Raw genomic sequence first — 25,887 nt, forward strand, 5'->3', positions numbered from 1 at the left:
CACCAATTTTTGAGCCGAATTCGTTTATTTGCCGGCCACAACAAATATGCGTTCCTGCACGCACGGCCATCGAAAAATTTGCGTGCACATTGTGTTTTCTGCGTGAAAAACGCAGGATTCTGCGTGACTGGGCATGCTGGATCCCCCCCTCACCGTAAAACCGGGAACGGGCGTTTATTGGTGGTTAATATCGGAAAACGGGATTTTATCCATAATGTCGATATCGAGAATATACTCATTGACAAGAAGCACAGAGTATCTATGCTGCCACGTGCATCTTGATCTTTGACTTTAATTTATACATGTGTGTATGTATTCGGCGCTCATTTTGACATCTTGCAAATTGTCAACAGTCCGAGTAGCAGTAATTGGCGAGTGCGGATCGTAAAAAATCGGGCGTTTGAGGTTAGATTTCATTTGGTAATTAGTGTAATGTCCGATGATTTTGGACTCTGGCAATGCTGATCTGGATTGGAGTATCCAGAGTTAAAATTGTTTGAAAACATGGCAAACATATGACTTGTGTCTTTTTATTCCTTCAAACATGCATAGAAGTCTGTGAAACAAAATGTTATATGGTGCAAAAATTAAGCATTTTATGGTGTTAAAGTTCGGGCTAGTGAAACTGGTGTCGGACTTGGAAATTTTCCTATCTGGTAGCCCGAACGGGCAAGTGGATTCAAATCTGAATTTCGTACACTGGAAGGTGTGATTTTTTGCATTTTTCAAGGTTAACAGATTATTTTTGCAAAAAAAATGTTGCAGCGGTCGTAGAATAGTATTTCCATTGTGAGAAAGTAAGAACTTTCCTTATCTTCTGGCAAAAATAATCGCTAATGTTGTACACGGTCTTTATATCGGTTAATCTCGCCAGCCCCCATGACCCTATTTACGGAAATACCGGAAAAAGGGTCGGGATTCATCATTAATGTCGATATGGTCAATAGCCACCAAACTAGGAAACAGGGCATTTAAGGTGAATATTGATTAAATCTTTAATATTTGTCTGCTCTGTATCTCCTAAACCCTTGAAGTATTTTCAAATTCATTGATTTCCTCATACATGGACTATAAAATATACTTAACAAAGTCAATGCTTCCACCCAATTCCATCAACCCTTTCACTATCTATATTTATTTCAAACAAAATTCAAGATGTTAATATCCCAATATATTGAAAAGGATATTCATACCCACAGAAAATCTCTAACTGGCTTGTCTATGGGTACAAATCCATGACCCCTAGGATCAGATTCTAGGTAGGGGCACAGATCTGTACCCATGTAAAAGGCGAGTTCGTAGCACTGGAATTGAAAAATATAGCATACCAGATTTCAGGTCAAGTTTCAATACAGTGTTCAGTTCCGCTCAGAATTGCTATAAACATTTCTGAAAAAAAAAATGTTCAGCTACAGGAATTCTGATTTGCTAGCCCTAGCCACTGCAATTCGGAATTGATCCCCACAACTTCCACGACTGAAACTTCTGCCAAAGAGTGAACTATGGCGTTTGGCATGTTTACTGGGGTCCACCTTTTAATATTGTGGCCCTACCTTCTATAACTTTAGTAGGCAACTGCCGCACACCGACTTGGGTCATCTTTCACAGGTAAAATTAGAATCATGAACTTCAATCAATCAATTTGAAAAAAATTTGATATAAACGCGCTTATTAAATCTTACCTTATTTCTCCAATGAATGCATAAAACACCGGACGGAAAAACTCACTGAAACCTTTGTTATTCAGTTTTTATGACTCACACTTCTCCAATCCTAAATGAATATGGCGAATATCCAAAGTAGGTCACAGGAAATGACCTTTCGCGGAAGTAATTTGACTGGACCAATTTTTTTCGCCATAATGGAGGCGAAAGAAATACAAAAGCTAGTTCGTGATGTTATCTGAATACCGACAATATATATACATGTTAATTTGATAGATTTGATTTGAATATATTGAAAGAAAAAATTCTGAATATGTAATATATATATTTACATCACAGTTTTATCTGAGAAGAAATGGTCTAGATATATGCCCTTTATAAAGTGAAAGAACGGCCTTTACTTTCTTGAAACAAATACTGTATATGAAAAAAAATCATGAAAAGCCTGAACATATACCGTTAGCCTGCTTATCGCCACAAATAGTTTAATTCTCTGGATTAATTGATATTTTAAATATATTTTTAATATAATCAGCTAAAAAAGTGCGAATAAAAGAACAACCAATTGAAATCGGCATTTTCTAATAGGCCTTAACAGACAGTGAATTTAAAGCAAGATGTAACATGACTGGATCACACCCGAAAATTAATGAACTTGTAATAACAACGAAGGGAATTGAAAAACTCCTCAAAGACTTGAATGAATTTAAGGCACCAGGCCAAGACAATATTAAACCAATGTTGCTAAAAGAACCTTCTAGTGAAATTGCACCTATTCTAGCGTTAATTTTCAATCTTTCTCTTGAAACTGGAGACATCCCTACCGGCTGACAGAAAGCCTATGTGACACCAATTTTTAAGAAAGGGCAAAAATATAAAGCTGAGAATTATAGACCAGTCTCATTAACGTGCGTATGTTGTAAACTTTTAGAACACTGCGTTACAAGTCACATCATGGGACATGCATATAAAAATAACATTTTGTATCCTTTGCAACATGGTTTTAGACGGGGGCGCTCTTGTGAAACGCAACTCATTTAATTTATTGACGACGTAACAAAAAATATGGATTCTGGTAAACAAACTGATGTCCTAGTTATGGACTTTTCGAAGGCATTCGACAAAGTTAGCCACAGCCTACTGATTAAAAAACTGGAATATTATGGTATTGATGGCAAGATTAATCGTTGGATACAAAGTTTCCTTAGCGGCAGGTCACAATCCGTGGTCGCAGAAGGGGTAACATCTGAAGTATCAGTGTTGAATCTGGCGTCCCCCAGGGCTCGATCCTGGGACCAAGCTTATTTCTATACTATATAAACGACATGCCCCAGGGCCTATATAACATCCAAAGTCCGTTTGTTTGCTGACGATACAATAGCATATCTAACAGTGTCATCAAAATCAGATGCCCATACTCTACAGAAAGATCTTGATACTCTCGCTATCTGGGAAAATCGATGGAAACTGTTATTTCATCCGGAAAAATGCAATGTGATAACAATTTCGCGTAAACATCATCCAATTAATTACAACTACAAAATACATGGTCACACCTTGGAATCAGTGCAAGTTGTTAAGTATCTCGGAGTCTATATCACACCTGAGCTTAAATGGACTGAGCGTATCGCAAAAATCTGTGCTAAAGCTAATGGAACTCTTGGATTTTTAAAGAGAAATTTAAACATTTCATCTACAAAAGTGAAAGAGCATGCATATAAAAGTCTGGTTCGTTCAAATGTCGAATATGCCGCAACAGTATGGGATCCCTTCTTTCAGCAAGATATATCTAAACTCGAACAAGTCCAGAGGAGGGCGGCAAGATACGTATTGTATAGACACAGAAATCGATCTAGTGTGACCGAAATGTTAGACCACCTTGATTGACAATCACTACAAGACCGCAGACGGGAGTCAAGACTTATTGTGATGTACAAAATTGTACATGATATTTTTACCATCGATTAAAGTAATCGTTTAATTCCACCAACTCGACAAACAAGAGGAATGCAAGAACACTCGTATCAAATCCCACACTGTAACAATGATTATCGTAAAGAATCCTACTTCCCAAGGACGATCAGGGATTGGAATGGGTTACCACCGGATATAGTGTCAGTGGGGACCCTGGAAACTTTCAAGTTCCAGGTGTCCAAGTACTTTGCCTAATCTCTGTAAGTTATTCTTGTTTTTAACTTTCCTCTGTATATAGTATATCTTTAACTCTGAACTTTTTCTGCGCATACTTCCAAAACGTCAGTGTAATCAATATGTTGATTGTGGACGCGAAACGGCAGAAGCAGAAGCAGGAGCAGAAATATCATATTCAGTTTTTTATCAATATAAACATACAATACAGGTACTGAGGAAGTAAATCCATGAAATGCTAAATGTATTAATAAAACAAAAATGAAAGACTCTGACCACTTTAAGATATGTCATTATTTTGCTATATCAAATTAAGGAAAACAAAACATAATTGTATTATATATTTTGATACATGTACCCCAACAAACATTTCACATCGGCCCGGAGTCGTACCGATATAGAAAGCGGGTGTCACATAAGGCTGATACTGCGATTAACGGCTACACACGTGTATGCACCCGATAGTCTGCCGACTTAGTGCTGATATCGGCTATAGAAAATTTGGTTCACATTATATAGGCTATTCTTGGCTCAGTTCTATAGCTAGCTTTCAATAACACTGTTATTAACGTCAGTTGTCGGGCATAGGAATAAAATTTATAAAATACCGTCATCTATTGAAAATAGTTAAACCAGTAAGCAACATCACACAATTCAGTTCTACCAGTTTATGTAATTTGTGAGTGATTATGTCAAAAAGGACTCTTTGTTGATTCCATTGAAATATTGTCCAAACTCTACTAAAAGTTTACGGAACATAACTTCTTAAGTACCCGAGTGGTCAGTTTTCTCCTAACTTCCATGTGCTACGGTTTTTATTCATTCTTTATTTTTGTTCTCCATGTGAAGACCCGAAGCAAGTATTTGACCAAAAAGTTATTGCTGCAAAGGGCGTATCACTGAATTAAGCAAATGTCATCCTAACAAATCAGAATGTATATCAAAACATTTTAACTCCACAATTTGAAACATATATTTCTTCAGTCAGAAATGTATGAAATGTACAAAAATCTTTATTTGGAGCCATCTGCTAGTTTGATTTTTATGAATAGCCACTCAGCGATGTGCAACATCTTATTTTCCGATAAAAAGACCATAAAAATACTTCAAATCTGTGACAAATATATATGCTAAAATTATTAAGTACATTTCATTAATAATAAGTAATCAAAATATGTCTAAAATTGAAAGTTTAATTCACTTTACTGTACAAATAATAACAGAAACAAACGCAGATTACTGTATTAGTATTCACAAGGAAATAGTTGGATATAAACATGACAAGTTACTATTTAAAGATTTTGATATTATTTTTAACTCAAAGCCCAGAAAGGGCTGATAGCCTATATTTCAACTGATACACCTGAAGAATCAACATTTCATTGTGCATAGACCGGTCATGATTTGAACAATGTTGGTAGAGGTCTACTAGGCAATGCTACATGCCAAATATCTAAGCTCTGTGAATTGTGGTTCAAGATAAGGAGATTTTTAAAGGTTTTTCCTATACAACTCTATGCAAAAGGTTTTCCCTATACAACTCTTTGTAAAACTAAGTCTGCGCCAGGGTGGAGCCAATTTCAACCCTAACCCTAATTCTAAACCCTAACCATAATTTAAGGCGGAGTAATTCCGAATATTTCGAATGTGAATATAAAGTTCGTAATTATTCTAGAATCCGTTACTGCTTGTTTTGTTGTTTAAAACAATACTAGTAGTCCTCAGTTGCTCACACACTCACACAATACCAAGATTATAAAATATATATGGGACTTTAACACGTCCAGAATATTTGTGTGATACTGTCACATAGAAACAGAAGGGAAACTCAAACGGCGGGCGCGGGGTTGAAACTTGGTAGTTGATTTAGAGCTATAGACAGTTGCTAAAACACGGGCTAAAAAGATTGATAAACATACAGCAGGCATTCACTGCTAATCAAATGGTGTCTCAGAAAGGCCTGTAACCAAGTAGCGATGTCTTTAGATGTCTGTATGTGAAATACTGAAATGAAATAAAAAAAATGTTCATGGAAAATTTTGAAAAACTACGCTTAGCGTAAGGTCTCATTCTTTAAACGATACTAAATTGTAACAGGTTATACACAACGTATGTGCCAAGAACATAATACCGGTATATCAACTATAAAGCATAAAAGAATCATGTCGATAAATCTATAAAAATATTCTTTTGAAACGTAGAACGCAATTATGCAAATAATAGCAGCAGACTCAGTTTGACTGAATCTGTTCATGACAGATAATAAAATAGGCAACACCCGTTGGTTTTATTCCGCTTAAGCCGGTGCTGGGGGCGTGAAGGGTGTTGTACTTCCAATCACCCCTCATCAAACCGAGTGTGCTTTTGCTTGGTTGCATTCTATGCTTCCAAACTATCTTTTTACTGATTACCATGTGGCAGCCGTAAAATATCTCCCCGTACTTGGATTCAGTGTTGTTATATTTTCCGGTCCTTTTGGATCATATAGTTCAATATCTGTGTAATAGAATTCCGCTTAAGCCGGTGCTATGTGGGGGTGAGAGGTTTTGCACATTTCATTACCTCTCATGAACAGATTCACTCAAACCGATTCTGCATTTTATGCTTCCAAAGGATCTTTCTACAGATTTTATTATCGATATTCAATTACCATAGACAATTCATTAAGTACATGTAAAATTGGAAACAGTAGATATCCTGTTTTAACGATAACAAAGAAATGTTAAGAGAACTAGTAATACATTTGCCAAATTGTGTTTAATATATTACGTGTATATATAAACTTGTTGTACTTACCCAAATGAAATAAATGCTCACATTACAGTTTTAATATAAATATATGCAAAACAATATTACAAAGCGTAGCTAGGGTCAACATCTATTGCACACATTCGATCTCGATGAGAATATATAAAATCTATAGAATTAATATATCTATTTTCTTTTCAGAACATATCTGGGCGTTCATTTGTACTTAAAAGCTTATGAGGCTGTATTCTTGGAAACTGTTCACTTTTGCCTGTAAAAAAAGTCTAGATGTCTGGTAATCAATATGAATACTGAGAACGGTATTTACAAAGAGGAGACTATATCTTATTTTTAAAAACGTGAGATGATTTCAAAAGTTTGCCTCGTAATTTTCTCGTCGTTTTAAATACAATGTACATTGTAAGTGACAGGAAACAGAAATACATTTGTATTTATAATTTTTAATTCCGGGAAAAATACGATCGCAAATTCGATAAATAATGAATAGCAATTTGTACACCGTAATAGGGAGCTTTTATGAAATTCTTGTTTTTCTCCGGACTGATGAATTAAAATTATAAAATTCATACAATGATCGTATCATTCCCATAGGCCACATACCTAGCATACCAGAATCAGTGTCTTTAAGGTGTCTCATCCAAATTCAATAAACAGCTTCCATCTTATCTGCTGCTTATCATCGATTATGTAAAAGTAGCTGATTAGAGGGCAATTAGCACGGCAGGGGACACAACTAGACCATGAACATGTGTGCAGTGGAGTTGAAAGAAATTAATCTTCCTTCGGTAAATGTGGAATAATAATAATTATAATTATCATTATTATAATATGTAGTAATATTATTATCCGATCTTCCCCGGGGCATTGTTCTTGGGCCACTACACTTTATGGCCTATATAAATGACCTACCTTCCAAGGTCAAATCCAGCATCCGCCTAATTGTCGATGTTTCTATGTTGTACAAGAAAATCCGGTTTCAGGATGACGGACACCAGCTTCAAGCAGATCTTGATAGTCTCAGTACTTGGGAGAATGACAGGCAGATGGACTTCAGTCCAGAGAAGTGTGAAGTCATCCACAGCATAGCTTCTATCCCGCAACTGTTATTCTTTGGATCTCATTGCCGCAAGTCGCTGTTGACCAGACAACCCTGGAAGGCTTCAAGTCGGTCTTGACCAGCCAGTACAACAACTAAACTCCATCTACCGTTTTACCATTTTTAACTCGATGTACATAAAGAACTCTTCCTACATGTGCCAAGCTAGAACCTTGACTGTACTGGTAATATAAGGATTCACCATCATACCAAACTACAGCGCTGTGTATGCATTGAATGTTGGCCAAGTAATGCGCGTGTGGACAGGCTGTACAGCTTACAAGGTCGGCATCTTAATGTAGGCCTACTATACATGCTGCATCTTCTCCAATATAAATACTTACAGATATTAGCTTTATGCCAGTCCCGCTGTATATAAAGACATTATTATTATAATTATTATTACAAATAAAAATAATAAAAGATATAGTAATACATGTTATATAAAAATAATAATGATAATAAAACTCAGGTACATGTATAGTGAAAAATAAGTGAGTTCTTTGTGGTGGCAAACATAATAAAATCGATTTTCAATCTTAGACAAATGTTATTTACAAATTCTGCAAGTATTAGAGCAAGACTTTAAAATGAGTGAATGTCACATTTTCTAAAATATCAAATTTGAATTTGTGCATATCTCTAAACAGAACTTGAAAAAAAAACTTACTTTTTTCCGTAAAAACAATGAAATTTGTAACAGTTTCTTGCTATTTTTGTCATCATGTTTGATCAACAATTTTTATCCTTTTTTTTATAAACAAGAGCTGTCACAGGAGACAGCGTGCTCGACTATTTCGATGCTGGATAGTGAAACTGGGCACATCTGAGGAAACTGGAGCTGTCACTGAAGTGTTTATTAACTCCAATGGTGAATGAAGATATTGCACAATTGCCTGAGTCTGTGTCAAAAATACTAAGAAATAAGAGAGGAACAGATAAAGTGTATCAAAACACTATATAAGTACAGCCTAAGCAAAAAGGGGGCATAATTAATAAAATATTGATGCAAGAGTTATGCATCTTGTGTCATATGGTGTGGGTGATAATTTGGAACAACTACTTCAAGTTTGAATCAAATGCATTTCATGATAACTGAGATAGAGTGAAAATGCATCAAAATTTACGTTTAATTCTAAGTAAAAGGGGGCATAATTCATGAAACATTGATGCAGAGTTATGCACCTTGTGTTAAATGGTGTGGGTGAACAACTATTTTAAGTCTGAATCAAATCCATTCAGTAGTAACAGTGATAGAGCGAAAGTGCATCAAAACTTTAACCTGAAATTCTAAGTAAAAAGGGGGAATAATTCATGAAATACTGGTGCCAGAGTTATGCATCTTGTGTCATATGGCATCGGTGATGATACTGAACAACTATTTTAGTTTGAATCAAATTCATTCAGTAAAAACAGAGATAGAGTGAAAGTGCATCAAAACTTTAACCTGAAATTCTAAGTAAAAAGGGGGAATATTTCATGAAAAATTTGTGCGGGAGTTATGCATCTTGTGTCATATGATGTGGGTGATGATGTTGAACAATTATTTTAAGTTTGAATCTAATCCTTTCAGTGATAACAGAGATAGAGTGAAAGTGCATCAAAACTTTAACCTTAAAATCTAAGTGGAAAGGGGAGATAAATCATGAAATATTGGTGCCAGAGTTGTGGCCCTTATGCCAGATGATGTGGGTGAAGATGAGGAATAACTATTTCAAGTTTGAATCAAATCCATCAGTTAATTACAGAGATATGGTGAAAAAAAGTGTAAAAAGCTTTAACCAAGGTGGGGACGCGGAAAGACGCCAACGCCGACGCTGGGTCGAGTAGGATAGCTCTCCTTATACTTCGTATGGTCGAGCTAAAATGCCAAAATAAGGTAACACTTTTAAAGTTATTACATATTTATAAAATAAAATACACCGTTTCCTTTTGTCACTAATTTATACACTTGTAAGGTAGACCACTCTCATCTATCAGAGGTTCGTCAAAATCCCGACAGTTATCCGGATAACCATGATAGACCTTTTGTATGTGAGAATGAAGGTAGACTGACTTTCCAATCAATAATAGCCCTTGTTTATTGGAACAATAATGTGATAGTCATAAGCCCCCAACTATGCTAACGAAGACAGAAATCCCTGAGCCCGCCTCCAAGATCTAAGCCTAAACATAACCCTAACCCTAAATAACGGTGACTATCGGAAATCGCTGTTCAAATTTTATATTTACTAGATATGCCTCGAACCCGAGTGAGAGCTATTATTACAAATAAGATATTTACCTAAAAACGTAATAACGGCAACCCTTAAAATGTAATAACGGCAACTTTGTGAAACTAATCATAACTTTTTCCAGCAATTACCTTATTCACTGGTTCTTTTAATGCAGTACATAATTATACATATATATTGATTACCGGACCCATAGCCACTTCCTACATGAAACATGTCTAGTCGGTTCAAAAGCTCACATAAGCTTATGTTTGTACTTGTTTGCTATCTTACTCACAAATACTCGCAAATCCTTGATGTAGCCTCTTGGTTCAGCTCTGCGTTTTCTTCAATAGTTGTGTAATTGCTTGGTGCTATTTCGGTGCTTATTTTTGAGCGATAAGAATTTATCTAGATTTCTTTCATACGATAGAACTGTCTTGCAATCAATGACTTTCTGTGGTAATTAACGAGTTCCATAGTTCCACACAACTCTGTATTTGAATGAATGATTGCGAAGTTCCAATCTTGATGTTTTCTTAAATATCTTAGTATTGTGCCCCCTTGTTCTGTCTGATTCTCGCAGGTGGAATATCTTGCTTACCTCAGGGTCATATTTTCCAGCTAGAATTTTAAACACTTCAATCATGTCACCTCTGTGTCGTCTATAAATCAGTGATGGTAGCTTAAGTTTTTCTAGTTTTTCCGGGTAACTTAGATTGTTCATTCCTTGAAGTAATTTTGATGCTCTCCTTTGCAAGTTTTCAGTCATTTCTGTATACTTGAGTTTATATGGGCTCCAAACTGGATTGGCAAATTCAATAAGAGGTCTGATTAAACTTGTGTATAGAAGTTTGAATGTTTTAATATAAAGAAATTGAAAACATCTTCTGATTGCTCCGAGTACTGAATTTGCCTTGTTTAGTTTTGAGTCATACAGCTTTCAAAGCTAAAATTTTCGTCAATGATCTCTCCAATGTCTTTTTCCTCTGATGAGTTTTCTATTGGTGGTAAGTCTTTCTTTAGTTTATATTTAAATTCAGGAACTTCAGGATCTCCTATTCGCATAGTTTTGCATTTTGCCAACGTTTTTTGCATCTTACCGACTTTAAATAAATTTTATCTTATCTTAACATGAAAATGCAACTTTGACTGGGAAAAAATGAGGATTTTCCACTATAATCCGAGAGCCCGGATTTACTGTTTGATTACCTATTTAGTACTTACATATAAAGACTCTCTGTTACTAGAATGTTTGCTACATTATGCACTTGGTGATAGATCAGTATACTGGGCCTCCATTGGTAGTAAACCCGTCTAAAGTTTGTGAAACCGGAAATAGGATGACGTCACCCTTATGTGTTTCTCGTAAGTGATTGTGCTCTTTTATTTTTTAAAGTTAAATAGAGTTATCATTGATTATTAAAGCCCATAAACAGCTCTGATAGGGTAAATGATGATTACTGCATCTTATGACAAACTTATTCTTGTTTATATTTCGTCAAGTAGCCGTTTACAATGATATTTTTTTTTGTTCAAAATAAATGTCCAGTGGAAATTCCACAGGGAAATTCCCCGAAAAGTACAAACTTCCTTGAAAGGAGGAAAAGTGGAGAAATTTGGATTTGTTGATTAGGTTTATTGAAAAAGGTTGTTTTTGTTGGCAATATTTAAATTGTTAGAGATATATCTAAGTCTGTGATATATATTTATGCTAAATAAATCGAAATAGTAAGGCCAAGCCTAATTTTACGTTGGTTCCTTAAAATTACGTTTAAAGGAAGTTATTTCAAGAGGTCTTTGTTATAACCTTTATTCTCTTGGAAGAGTTTTTCCCCAAAATTATTGATAGTAGTAAAAGGCACAATGGTTGTTTTGATAATTTTTCATTGGCGTGAACATTGTGCCGAACAAATCCATTTACAAAGAGCAATTTTCTGAAAATGTACTTTCAGTTTCATAATCATATACAGAGTGTGTCCAGTAGTACTAGTCTTGATCATGTGACCAAAATAAACCAAATAACATAAAAAATACTACTTCAGCATCATCCGCTTAGATCTATAAATGGTATTACTTTTGTTAACATTTTGTTTTCTGCTAGAAATGTTAAAGTTTTATTTTTATATCAACACCAAAGTAGGGCCAATGCTGTTGTTCGCCACCTGAGCCAATTCACCGATGGCAAAAATGGATTTTTCTACATAATAATTATGTTTATGTTCTATAACCTTCCTAGAATTTTTGACAGTATTAGCAGCATTATGTTTTAGTTAGATCACCTGTTTGTCTGCGAGTTAACATTTGATTAGAAAACTTGTGTTTCTGCTAAAACACTGGTAAAACCTAAAGCACATTATTAAATAAAACGTCAAAACCCTCATTTTATTCAGTGACAAATACGAGGAAAAACTGAGTGACAAATATGAGGAAACACTTCAATCTGTATAATCACTAGTATAAATAAAACAAAGTTTTATTCTAAATACTAAAAGTATACATGTATGACCCCAAAAATTTGGAAATGACCCCATGATGTGAAAAACTGGGGGTCACATTGACCCTCATTTTCAAAAGCCAAGGGGAAACACTGATAAAGTACTTGATCTTCCGAAATGTAAATTGGATTGCGACCAGTTCAAATTCATCTTTGACTTAAGTATAATGAGATTTCCAGTATTGCTTTTTTCCCACCAATCTAGTTTTATTTGAACCAAACTGACGACTTGTTTAAACACAATGTTGGCAAAAAGCCGGTCAATATGAGTATTGACCGGGCCGGCGGTCAATATGAGTATTGACCGGGCCGGCGGTCAATACTGGTTAAAACCGGTCAATACCGGTCAATACTGGTCGATTCAATATTTTGGTCACTCTTGGGTGGTCAATACTGGTTAATTCAACACTTTAACATAATGCACATTCACAGATTAGAACAAACTGTAACAGTACTGTAAAAATAATAAAGCAATCTGAATAATATATAATTTTGTTTGTTAAAAAATATAGTGAATGAGTGGTCAATACTGGTCGATTCAGTTTTGGTCCTTGGCAACAACAATGTGCCCTGGTCAGGCTCAGTTCTGGACAATATACTTAGACTAGTCAGTGGTCAATACTAGTTTATTAAATGCTTTTATCACCTAAAAGTATAGCCTTTATTTTAAATTAATTAAAAAAATATATTACTATAAGTTACACTCATTGAAATGGACAGTACTGGTCAATTCAAATTTTGGTCCTACACAGTATCCTTGATCAACACATATAGTGGTCAATACTGGTCATTTAAATACTTTGATTGCATAACTAATTTTTTAGATAAAGTTACCATGTTCAAGCATCTCATTAATACAATGGGATTATTGATCATGACAGCTAATTAGTAACTAGATGGACAGGCCTGCAATATATAATCTATTGTATATTGTAAGACATGGTGTCAATTAGGCTATGTGACACTTGCTATCAAAACACAATTAAACCACTTCAGTGAAAGGGTCCAGTTGTAGGCAGCAATTTTTCATTGAATTAAATGCCAATGAAAATAATTAGATTTAATATCACTTGTGAATCAAACACTTTTAATAACTGCTACAGTTTATAAAATACTTTCTACAAATGAAGTTCAGTTAAATTAGCAGTCTAATGATCAGTTTCAACCAGTGCTGACAAACTGACCACTTCTGACTAATTTGGGAATTAATTTGGTTGCTTGAACTAAATATAATGCATGCAAACACCTTCTTCAAGCCCCAAATGCTCTTAACAGTCATTATTTTAATTGTTCATAAACTCTTCAAAATATCTTAACAGTCAGTATTAACTAATTGACCAATCGACCAGTATTGACCGGTATTGACCACTTCAGGGAGTATTGACCGGGCGGTTTTAACCGGTTAAAACCGCTGGTTAAAACCGGGAGCAGTTTTAACCGCCCAACATTGTTTAAACAAGTGTTTGGCTTAAAGGGACTGAACTCCAGATTTTAGAAAATCTTCCTTTAGAATTTAGAAATTTCATCATACTGAATTATTATAATCATAAGAACCTGAGCTTTTTTTTCTAAACTGTCTAATCCAGAAGAAAAGTCAGGAACCGAACCCGGACCACCTTTTGATAAGTTGACAAGCTGCAACCGCATGCAATTATGATGCCTATAATTATTGTGTTGAATACTTATATGCAATTTATCATATTAAAAACATATAAACATGAAGAAGTTACAAACACAGAATTAAGCTATAATAATTAAATATAATTAAGGTATGCAGGTGTAAGTCTTCTGTGCATTCTTTGGATTTATTTTTTCAGCAATAAATGAGTGAACTAATTGATTTAATTGGCTGAAAACTGGTATGCAATATTATTATTTGATGGGATGTTGTTTTAATACTTAATTAATTAATGTCTGTTGGTTTTAATATCATAAACATTCAACATGATGCTAATAATTAAAGCCCAAATATTTAGACTTGAGAGAAAAGAAGAAAACAAAAGAGCAATAGTTAAATTGATTTAATGTCAGCATATTAAAGTGTCATGTAAGACATAATCTCGATAAACGTCGTGACACAACCAGAGCTCCAGATAAGATGCGTATTTGCGTAAATACGTTTTGAAATTTACAAAAAACGCATTTAAAATCAAACCTACGCGTACTGATACGCATTGAAAAAACGGGATACGTATTTTACTCGATTTAAGTGCGTAATCCAATTTTATCGTAAATCAAGCAAATCCTTTTTGTAATCGAGTACAACAAACAAAATGGTGTCTCATAAAAAAGGAAACGCAAACGATATCGTAAAATAATGCCATTTTCTTCTTCAAGTATATTAGTGTGTGACAGGAGATGACTCGGACAATGCCTATCGCTAAGCATGTGACCTATGATATATAATGGGTAACTGTTGAAAAAGCCGAAGCACATACATGTTGGTGTTTCTGAAAAAAACATTGACAGTCAAAGTATCACTGGCTGTTGATATATCGCAGTGGTCAGTAACTGAAATTAAGATGTAATGTATGCAGTAAACTAAATGTTAAAACTATTTGAATGAAGGCTCAAAAATATTCAGGAAAACAGCATTGGTCAACAAAGGCACTTCAGCGGAGCACATGAATATCAGAAAATTATAAATACAAACAGTTATTATTATTACCCTTTTAAATGATTTCGAATTCTGAAAAACCATTTAGAATTCTAAAATACCCTTTTGAAAAAACATCTAGGAGTAAAATACCATTTGAAAAAAAAACTAGGGGGTAAAATACCCTTTAACCTAAAATCTTATCTGGAGCTCTGACACAACAAAGAAACAAGAACTAAGTGACGCTAAATTTCATGGTTTTCAGTATAAATGCCCAATCAATCTGTATTAACGATTATCAATAACCAGTGACACTTAATTTTATAAAACTGACTACGATAAAGGTGCCAAAAATAGTAATGCTATCAACACACCAGTCATGCAGATTAGGTTACTAATCAGCACCAAAATAAGCGACATGACTGCCATGCCGATAGACACTTTCTTAGATAAAAGCAAATGGCATTGTCTTGGGTCCGTGATTTGACCTAGTTCTGCATAATCTTAATGCCATTTTTGTTTGTCATCATAATTATATAAGATGTGCATCTGTTTTTTGATCGTATTATACAGCCTTTTTAATTCACAATCAGTTTTACCAAATTTTTTTTTTTTAGGTTTGATCATTAATTTAACTGTTGCCTATATTGATTGATCTAAGACCAGCTAGTTTGTCTGTTCGCCTGAAAATCTCTGACTTGAGTATTCCCTAAAGCTCCTACTTATCCTAACCCTTAGACATTGCAGTTCAATATGAGTGATGACTTTTGGACCAATGGTTCTTTAGACAGAACTTTAGAGTTGTATTTCTTAACAAAACTTCATATTTAATTGAAATGTTTTAAAAATTTAAGTTGTTGTATGTAAGGATGTAACTTGTCTGAAGGGGGTTTGAGAATAAAAAATCATGTGCATTAGCCACAGACGTACTTGTAAGTCTTGTTAACCACCGTTGGGCTAATAATTTATTTTAAGATCATCAAAAGTGTATGCTATAAGTGAGGTAGGGATGTGCAGTATTACAAATAAACCTGTATGTTATGATTTTGCTGTAAAAAGATGTGTGACATCATGCCCATGGTACGAAATTTTCACTACCCAAGACAATGTTTTCATTCCTATTGGTATAATATGCAAATGCTGTAAAGTGCAGATTTTAAAACAGAAAAGTATCACCTTCTAATTAGCCCACCATCATCAGATGGTGGGCTATTAAAATCACTCTGCGTCCGTGGTCCGTCCGTCCGTCATTCCGTCCGTCCGTCCGTCCGTCCGTCCGTTAACAATTTCTCGTTATCGCATCTCCTCAGAAACTACTGGGGGGATTTTGACCAAACTTTGTCAGAATGATGTATTGGTACCCTAGTTGTGTCCCCCTGAAAATCAGACTGGTTCAACAATTTATGAGTGAGTTATGGCCCTTTGTTTATTTCTATATTTTACATAGATTTATATAGGGAAAAACTTTGAAAACCTTCTTGTCCAAAACCACAGAGCCTAGGGCTTTGATATTTGGTTTGAAGCATCATCTAGTGGTCCTCTACCAAGATGATTCAAATGATTTCTCTGGGGTCAAATATGGCCCCGCCCTGGGGGTCACATGGTTTATATAGACTTATATAGGGAAAAACTTTGAGTAACCTCTTGTCCAAAACCACAGGGCCTAGGGCTTTGATATTTTATATGTGACATCATCTAGTGGTCTTCAGCTAAGATTGTTCAAATTATACCCCTAGGGTCAAATATGACCCCACCCTGGGGGTCATATGGTTTACATAGACTTATATAGGGAAAAACTTTGAAAATCTTCTTGTTCAAACCACAAAGCCTAAGGCTTTGATACTGGTAATGTAGCATCATCTAGTGGTTCTCTACCAAGTTTGTTCAAATTATCCCCCTAGGGTCAAAAATGGCCCCGCCTCAGGGGTCACATGGTTCATTATAGACTTATATAGGGAAAAGCTTTTAAAATGTTCTTGTCAATAACTACAACATTCAAATTTGGACCACATATGTATTTTTGAGTGGCAAGATGAACCTTGACATGAGTTGACCTTGATTTTGACCTAGTGACCTACTTTCACATTTCTGTAGCTACAGCCTTCAAACTTGGACCACCTGCATAGTTTTGTGCACTGGAAAAAACTTTGACCTTGATTTTGACCTAGTGACCTACTTTCACATTTTTGAAGGTACAGGCGTCAGATTTGGATCATATGCATAGTTCCGTGTTTCAAAATGAAATTTGATATTGATTTTGACCTAGTGACCTACTTTCACATTTCTCAAGCTACAGCCTTCAAATTTGGACCACATGCATAGTTTTGTGTACCAAAAAAACCTTTGACCTTCACATTGACCTAGTGACCTACTTTCACATTTTTGAAGGTACAGGCTTCAAATTTGGACCACATGCATAGTTTTGTATTCCGAAATAAAATTTGACCTTGATTTTGACCTAGTGACCTACTTTTACATTTCTAAAGCTACAGCCTTCAAATTTGGACCACTTGCATCTTTTTGTGTACTGAAATGAACTTTGACCTTTACATTGACCTAGTGAACTACTTTCACATTTTTAAGGTACAGGCTTCAAACTTGGACCACATGCATAGTTTTGTATTCCGAAATAAAATTTGACCTTGATTTTGACCTAGTGACCTACTTTCACATTTCTCAAGCTATAGCCTTCAAATTTGGACCACATGCATAGTTTTGTGTACCGAAATGAACTTTGACCTTTACATTGACCTAGTGACCTACTTCACATTTTTGAAGGTACAGGCTTCAAATTTGGACCACATGCATAGTTTGTATTCTGAAATAAAATTTGACCTTGATTTTGACCTAGTGACCTACTTTTACATTTCTCAAGCTACAGCCTTCAAATTTGGACCACTTGCATAGTTTTGTGTACTGAAATGAACTTGACCATAAGATTGACCTAGTGACCTACTTTCACATTTCTGTAGCTACAGGCTTCAAATTTAGACTACATGCATAAGATTGCGTACCGAAACAAACTTTGACCTTGACATTGACCTAGTGACCTACTTTCACATTTCTCAAGCTACAGCTTTCGAATTCAGACCACATGCACAGTGTTGTGTACTGAAACGAAATTTGACCTTGAGCTAGTCAATAAGTCTTGAAATTTGGAACACTCAAAAATGGCACATTGGTGGGCGCCAAGATCACTCTGTGATCTCTTGTTCTATTTGTGACAGGTATTGTAAATTAAATACATAAATGTGTACCGGTAACTCAGAAAGTACAAGGGATTATTTTTGGTTGAAACATGGTAAATGGATAGAAATGAATATTAAGGATCTGTACATTGATTTATTTTTCTCAGATATTTACTATTTCACTTTCAAGCATCAAAATTTCTCATGACTGGCAGCTCTTGTTATATTTTATCATAAAAACCATAATTTTTGCTTGTATGTAGCTATGAAGAGCTCATGTTTAGCAATTTTTACATTTTTGATGTATTTTTAGATACTAGATGAATCGAAATTACACTGAATGGGATAGACAGTTCCCACACAATCTGCCCGAAGGGCTGCTGGGCACCCCTGCCACTGGACAAGGTCAGTTTTTTCTTTATTAGCTCACCTGTCACAAAGTGACAAGGTGAGCTTTTGTGATCGCACGGTGTCCATCGTCCGTTGTCCGTGCGTGCGTGCATGCGTCCGTAAACTTTTGCTTGTGACCACTTGACCGCTTGAGGTCACATTTTTCATGGGATCTTTATGAAAGTTGGTCAGAATGTTCATCTTGATGCTATCTAGGTCAAGTTCGAAACTGGGTCACGTGCGGTCAAAAATAAGGTCAGTAGGTCTAAAAATAGAAAAACCTTGTGACCTCTCTAGAGGCCATATATTTCAAAAGATCTTCATGAAAATTGGTCAGAATGTTCACGTGCCATCAAAAACTAGGTCAGTAGGTCTAGAAATAGAAAAACCTTGTGACCTCGCTAGAGGCCATATATTTCACAAGATCTTCATGAAAATTGGTCAGAACGTTCATCTTGATGATATCTAGGTCAAGTTCGAAACTGGGTCACGTGCCATCAAAAACTAGGTCAGTAGGTCAAATAATAGAAAAACCTTGTGACCTCTCTAAAGGCCACATATTTCACGGGATCTGTATGAAAGTTGGTCTGAATGTTCATCTTGATGATATCTAGGTCAAGTTCGAAACTGGGTCACGTGCGGTCAAAAACTAGGTCAGTAGGTCTAAAAATAGAAAAACCTTGTGACCTCTCTAGAGGCCATATATTTCATGAGATCTTCATGAAAACTGGTCAGAATGTTCACCTTGATGATATCTAGGTCAAGTTCGAAAGTGGGTCACATGCCATCAAAAACTAGGTCATTAGGTCAAATAATAGAAAAACCTTGTGACCTCTCTGGAGGCCATATTTTTCATGAGATCTGTATGAAAGTTGCTCTGAATGTTCATCTTGATGATATCTAGGTCAGTTTCGAAAGTGGGTCACGTGCTGTCAAAAACTAGGCCAGTAGGTCAAATAATAGAAAAACCTTGTGACCTCTCTAAAGGCCATATTTTTCATGGGATTTGTATGAAAGTTGGTCTGAATGTTCATCTTGATGATATCTAGGTCAAGTTCGAAACAGGGTCATGTGCAGTCAAAAACTAGGTCAGTAGGTCTAAAATTATTAAAATCTTTTGACCTCTCTAGAGGCCATATTTTTCAATGGATCTTCATGAAAATTGATCTGAATGTTCACCTTGATGATATCTAGGTCAAGTTTGAAACTGGTTCATGTGCCTTAAAAACTAGGTCAGTAGGTCAAATAATAAAAAACCTTGTGACCTCTCTAGAGGCCATACTTTTCATGGGATCTGTATGAAAGATGGTCTGAATGTTCATCTTGATGATATCTAGGTCAAGTTTGAAACTGGGTCAACTGCGTTCAAAAACTAGGTCAGTAGGTCTAAAATTATTAAAATCTTTTGACCTCTCTAGAGGCCATATTTTTCAATGGATCTTCATGAAAATTGATCTGAATGTTTACCTTGATGATATCTAGGTCAGTTTCAAAACTGGGACACATGCGGTCAAAAACTAGGCCAGTAGGTATAAAAATAGAAAAACCTTGTGACCTCTCTAGAGGCCATATTTTTCATGAGACCTTCATGAAAATTAGTGAGAATGTTCACCTTGATGATATCTAGGTAAAATTCAAAACAGGGTCACGTACTTTCGAAAACTAGATCAAAAGGTCAAATAATAGAAAAACCTTGTGACCTCTCTAGAGACCATATTTTTCAGTGGATCTTCTTGAAAATTGGTCAGAATTTTTATCTTGATAATATCTAGGTCAGGTTAAAAACTAGGTCACTATGTCAAATAATAGAAAAAAACGACATCATACTCAAAACTGGGTCATGTGGGAAGAGGTGAGCGATTCAGGACCATCATGGTCCTCTTGTTATATATGACTTACTGAGGATATAAATTGAGCCACATAATCTTGAGGTTTCTATTTTTAGAAACAGCTAACATGTAAAGTGTGTCTTACTTAAATTTGTGTATTGATTTTTATAGGAGTGTATTTGTAACTTTACCACATACCATACTAAGAGTTTAAACAAAGTGTACATGATACAGTATTTCACACAATGCTTGACTTTTACACTAATACCTTTTCAGTTTGTTTTGTGCCACCATCGCCTCAAGCTAAAATGGCTGGCCAGAATGGATTTATTGACTTGAAGAAACTGAAAGGGCCTGGCAGTGGTGCAAATTTCCAACCCAGTGATGATGCACAGCCAATATTCGCCCCAGGAGATCTACAGGTTAAACAACAGTTACTATTTAATTCACTGAAAGTGTCGCCAAACACCAGATCACGTATAACTCCTGGCATTCAAGGCATCATACCACAACTGTCAAATTTGCTGCCAGATCCAACGTTTGGACATGCAGAAAAGCAGTTCCTAAAGAAACCAACATCACATACCGCACAGCCATCAAAGACATTTACCGAAGGTCCCCCATTGCCATTAACTGTTGGAGAAGATGCAGACCAGTTTGGTGTAGAACTGAGAAACAATACAAGTAAAGCTTTTGGCTTTGAGTATAACCTGAAATCAGATGTTAGTGTTCCTACAAGCAAGTACATAGAGGGGTAAGAATATAGAATTTCTATGAATCCCATTGTTGATATATCAAGTGTTATAAGTCATATTATTGAAATTATTTTGAATGTCCACATTTTGTCGATTTGCAGCATTTGGCTCATTTGAAAGTTCTATAATCAACACATTGAAATTATAAATTGATAATTATCAATAATAATTGATTTATGAATTAGACTACTGAATTAGGCGTAGATATTATTTAAATTGGTAACTGAGAATAATGCATATTTACGCAGATGAGATTAAGATTGATAGGATAGATTTTGATTATTTGAGCACATAATGAGAGCCATGGTTATTTTCCAGGACTGTAAAATACACAACAAAAGCGGCACTAAAAGAAATGGTTCAAGATTTGGCAAGGCTTGATAACACAACAACTGGCTGTATTGTGGATGAGGTTTGTAATGTCTGTTCAAAGCATACTTCCTTTTTATACGCCCGTCTCTGAAAGAGCGGGACGTATTATGTGAACACCCGTGGTGGTGGGCGGGCAGTCAGCGTCCAAAAGCATGTCCGCTCAAGTCAAACATTTTTCATCAGATCCACTAAACTTGATGACAATGTTTATGGGCACAGTATCTCAGCCAAGTTCGATAACCAGCCAAATTGCCCCAGGCACTCCTGGATTATGGCCCTTGAATTACTCGAAACCTGCGAATTTAGACTTGTGCGCTCTCAGTTTTCATCTGATCTTCACCAAACTTGCTGACAATGTTTGTGGGCAAAATATCTTGTCCATGTTTGATAATCAGCCAAATTACCCCAGGCACTCTTGGATTATGGCCCTTGAATTAGGCCAAGTTATTAGATGACGTGTGTATTTTGTGACAGTCTTGACACTCTTGTTAAATGCTCAAAACATTTTCTCAATTTACTAAACTTTAGTCTTTTGTTAGAATTGCTGGATGATGGAAGACAAATTTTGTTAATTAAATCATTCATCCAAAGGAAAAAAGATTTAATAATGAATTTGCAACTTCTGTTAACAGGCTGCTATGAGCTACTGGATATTACCAGTATACAGGTTCCAGTCTGTCTCTCGTGAAGTTTAAGTCATGTACATTAACATTAACAGTTGTAATTTTAACTTCAGATTTGTTTTTTCTTTCCCTGTCCACAAGTTGATCATCATCATCTCCCTCCTGACAAAAATTCCAAATAAAATTAAAATTTATTGATTTTTATACTAACATAGATACAACTACAGCAGTTGCAGAACATCTTCTGTATATTCTATTTATTATTTTTAGCTTGACTATTCAAAGAATAGTCTAGCTATTCTACTCACCCTGGCGTCGGTGTCGGCGTCACACCTTGGTTAAGTTTTTACATGCAAGTACATACAGCTATCATTTAAAGGCATTTAGCTTTGAAACTTATTTTTTCTTTTTCTACGTCAATTACCAACCCTACTGGGTCAAGTTCCATAACTCTGACATGTATTTTGAGCAAATTATGCCCCCTTTTGGACTTAGAAAATTCTGGTTAAAGTTTTGCTTGCAAGTACATACAGCTATTACTAAAAGGGATATAGATTTGAAACTTAAATTTTCTTTTTCTAGATCAATTACCAACCTCACTGGGTCAAGTTCCATAACTCTGACATGTATTTTGAGCAAATTATGCCCCCTTTTGGACTTAGAAAATTCTGGTTAAAGTTTTACATGCAAGTTACTATCTCCAAAACTAATGCAGATATTGAATTGAAACTTCACATGTGTCATCGGGGTTATAAAACTAGTTGATAGCTGCAAGTCCCATAACTCTGATATGCATTTTGGTCAAATTATGTCCCCTTTTGAACTTAAAACTCTTTTGATATTTAACATTTTAGGTAATATTTTCCTGCTTCTGGGACAATATTTTGAATAGTCGAGCTTGGCTGTCTTACGGACAGCTCTTGTTTGTTTGTTCTTTTCAAAATTACATTTGAATATCTACATGTAGAATAAAAAAAAAGAAAGAAAATGTTTCAGTATTTGAGGGGGAAAAAAAGAAGTAACATCACTTATGGAGTCTTTAGTTTAGTACTTGTTGTGAGAAATTTACACTTTATTTTTACAGACTTGTGCCCCAGAGTGTGACACTTACGATAAAGACATACATTTTCTGTCTGAACAATGTCTTGGACGGGGCTCATATGGAACGGTGGACCTATGTTACGACTCAAAAACTCAGAAGCCGTTTGTAAGGAAACAGGTGACAGCAAAGGATTCTTTTTTCATCTTCCGTACAGTTTAAACAGAAAAATGAAGTGTGTCCGAAAAAAAGTGAATTATATCAGAAATAATTTAAGTGCGATGATATTAAAAAAGAAAGACTTTTCCCATATTTTATTGATATGGTTAAGAGGCAAGATACTATTTCTTTAAAAGTTTTACCAGAAAAAAAGTTTTTCTATTCAGCTACACTTTAAAATATATTCCTTTTTTTTTTTTTTTTTTTTTTTTTTTTTTTTTTTTTTTTTTTTAAATTTTTTGGCAAGATTTCAAAATGAAATTTATACTTTCTTATTGTAGTTGGCAAAGGGGGCACTAAGAACAAGTGAGATTATAGTACCAACTACACTGAATCATCATAACATCACAAAATTTTATGGCCTTATCCAAAGGGAGAATGCCAACGAGGGGAATCCAACCATGGAGCTTCTGATTGAATATGGAGGTAAGGGATAGACAGAAATTTCTCTTTGGGGTAATATTTCTTTATTAATTCCATATGTGTTTTTGCCTGGAGTATTATATATTAGAGTTTATTGAAGATGATTTTGAAAGTTTGCACAGTCTTGCATTTTTAATGTCAGAGTGTGATATGACCATTCAGTGACACTTAATTGGGGAGGGGGTGGGGGCACCTGTGTTCTACCAACATATGACATTTAAATTAGAGTTAAATACATTGAATTTCATAACATGTTATTTATGATAGCCTTTTAGTGCAAAAAAAATTTCTACTTGGTGTGAAGCACAGTCCACCAGAAGTAATGGTATTTTCTCCTATTACAGTAATACAATTTCATTAGCTCGAAGAATAGGTAGAGATATTGGACTTACCCATTCGTTCACATCGGCGTCCCGATTTAGTTAGGTTTTTGTATGTAAGCTGGTATCTCAGTACCAATTTATGAGAATGGATTGAAACTTCACACACTTGTTCTCTTTGATAATCCAATATGCAGTGCACAGGTTCCATAACTCTACTCTGCATTTTTTACAAAAATAATAAATGCCAATTTTCGACTTAACAATTTTGTTAAGTTTTTGTACGTAAGCTGGTATCTCAGTACCTACTAATGGGAATAAATAGATTGAAACTTCACACACTTGTTCATTGTGATGATCTGACATGTAGTGCTCGGGCTCCTTAACTCTTTTTTTCCCCCAAAAAAATTATGCCCATTTTCGACTTCGCAGTTTTTGGTTTAATTTTTGTATGTAAGCTGGTATCTCAGTACCCACTAATGAGAATGAATTGAAACTTCACACACTTACTCTCTGTGATGAGCAGACATTTGTTGTACAGGATTCATAACTGTTTTGCATTTTTACAAAATTTTTGACCCCTGTTTTCATTCAGTTGACAAAGCTGTTCAATAGTCAGGAGTTGCTTTCCTCCAGCAGCTCTTGTTTATCAACAGGTTGATTTGTAACAGATAACTTGCCATGACGTGTAAATTGTTCACACATATATTGTTGCTAAGTGATAATGTATATTTTCAGGAGAAGCACTGAACAAGTATTTCCAGGAGGGAAAGACTCTCTCAGACCCACAGATATGGGATGCTTCGAAACAAGGACTAGCAGCTCTGGTTCACATAAGCCATTACAGTATTGTTCATCTTGATGTGAAACGTAAGATTGCTTTGGATGTTTTATTAATCCCCCGCCACAAGTGGTGGGGGGTTATAGGAATGGTCTCCTTCCGTCTGTCCGTAACACTTTCGTGTCCGCTCCATATTTCCTAAACCCCTTGAAGGATTTTCATGAAACTTGGGTCAAATGATCACCTCATCAAGACGATGTGCAGACCCCATGAGTCAGCCTTGTCGGCTCAAGGTCAAGGTCACAACTCGAGGTCAAAGGTTTGAGTCTTCCATTTTGTGTCTGCTCTATATCTCCTAAACCCCTTGAAGGAATTTTATAAAACTTGGGTCAAATGATCAACTCATCAAGACGATGTGCAGAACCCATGAGTTAGCCATGCCGGGTCAAGGTCACAACTTAGGGTGAAATGTTTGAGCCTTCGATTTTGTGTCCGCTCTTTATCTCCTAAACCCCTTGAAGGATTTTAATCAAACTTGGGTCAAATAATCACCTCATCAAGACGATGTGCAGAACCCATGAGTCAGCCATGCCGGCTGAAGGTCAAGGTCACAACTGAAGGTCAAAGGTTTGAGCCTTCCATTTTGTGTCTACTTTGTATCTCCTAATTCCCTTGAAGAATTCATATGAAACTTTGCTCAAATGATCACCTCATCAAGGCGATGTGCAGAACCCATGAGTCAGCCATGCCAGCTCAAGGTCAAGGTCACAATTCAAGGTCAAAGGTTTTAGCCTTCCATTTTGTGTTCGCTCTCTATCTTCTTAACCCCTTGAAGCATGGGTGAAAGTTTTCCGTATTATGACGGAATTCCGTATTTTGGACCTTCCCAAAGGTCATTTTTCCAATTCGTGTAAATCCGATGAGATTTTCTTGGGGGGGGGGGGGGGGGTGTTATCAAGTCAACT

The 25,887-nt window shown here is 35.6% G+C and overlaps 2 protein-coding genes across 10 annotated transcripts in view; one reads left to right on the forward strand and one right to left on the reverse strand.

Moving 5' to 3' along the window:
* LOC123530691 (integrin beta-PS-like) overlaps positions 1 to 1,830 on the reverse strand; it is a 51,398-nt gene extending 49,568 nt beyond the window's left edge. For all 8 annotated transcript variants that reach the window (XM_053517340.1, XM_053517339.1, XM_053517341.1 and 5 more), the window contains exon 1: positions 1,683 to 1,830. The gene's annotated coding sequence lies outside the window, so the exon portion shown is untranslated. The remainder of the gene's footprint in view (positions 1 to 1,682) is intronic.
* A 9,377-nt stretch (positions 1,831 to 11,207) lies between these two features.
* LOC123531709 (uncharacterized) overlaps positions 11,208 to 25,887 on the forward strand; it is a 37,571-nt gene continuing 22,891 nt past the window's right edge. Inside the window, exons 1-7 of one of the 2 annotated variants that reach the window (XM_045312904.2) lie at positions 11,208 to 11,258; positions 18,485 to 18,576; positions 20,667 to 21,144; positions 21,464 to 21,557; positions 23,225 to 23,359; positions 23,680 to 23,824; positions 24,880 to 25,011. In XM_045312904.2, coding sequence (XP_045168839.2) covers positions 18,492 to 18,576; positions 20,667 to 21,144; positions 21,464 to 21,557; positions 23,225 to 23,359; positions 23,680 to 23,824; positions 24,880 to 25,011 — 1,069 coding nt within the window. In that variant the 5' untranslated portion in view covers positions 11,208 to 11,258; positions 18,485 to 18,491. Of the gene's footprint in view, positions 11,259 to 11,521; positions 11,541 to 18,484; positions 18,577 to 20,666; positions 21,145 to 21,463; positions 21,558 to 23,224; positions 23,360 to 23,679; positions 23,825 to 24,879; positions 25,012 to 25,887 lie in introns of those variants that run through there. The other variant, XM_053517344.1, reaches the window with a different exon arrangement.

Source organism: Mercenaria mercenaria, chromosome 11, assembly GCF_021730395.1.
Source record: "Mercenaria mercenaria strain notata chromosome 11, MADL_Memer_1, whole genome shotgun sequence".
NCBI lineage: Eukaryota > Metazoa > Mollusca > Bivalvia > Venerida > Veneridae > Mercenaria > Mercenaria mercenaria.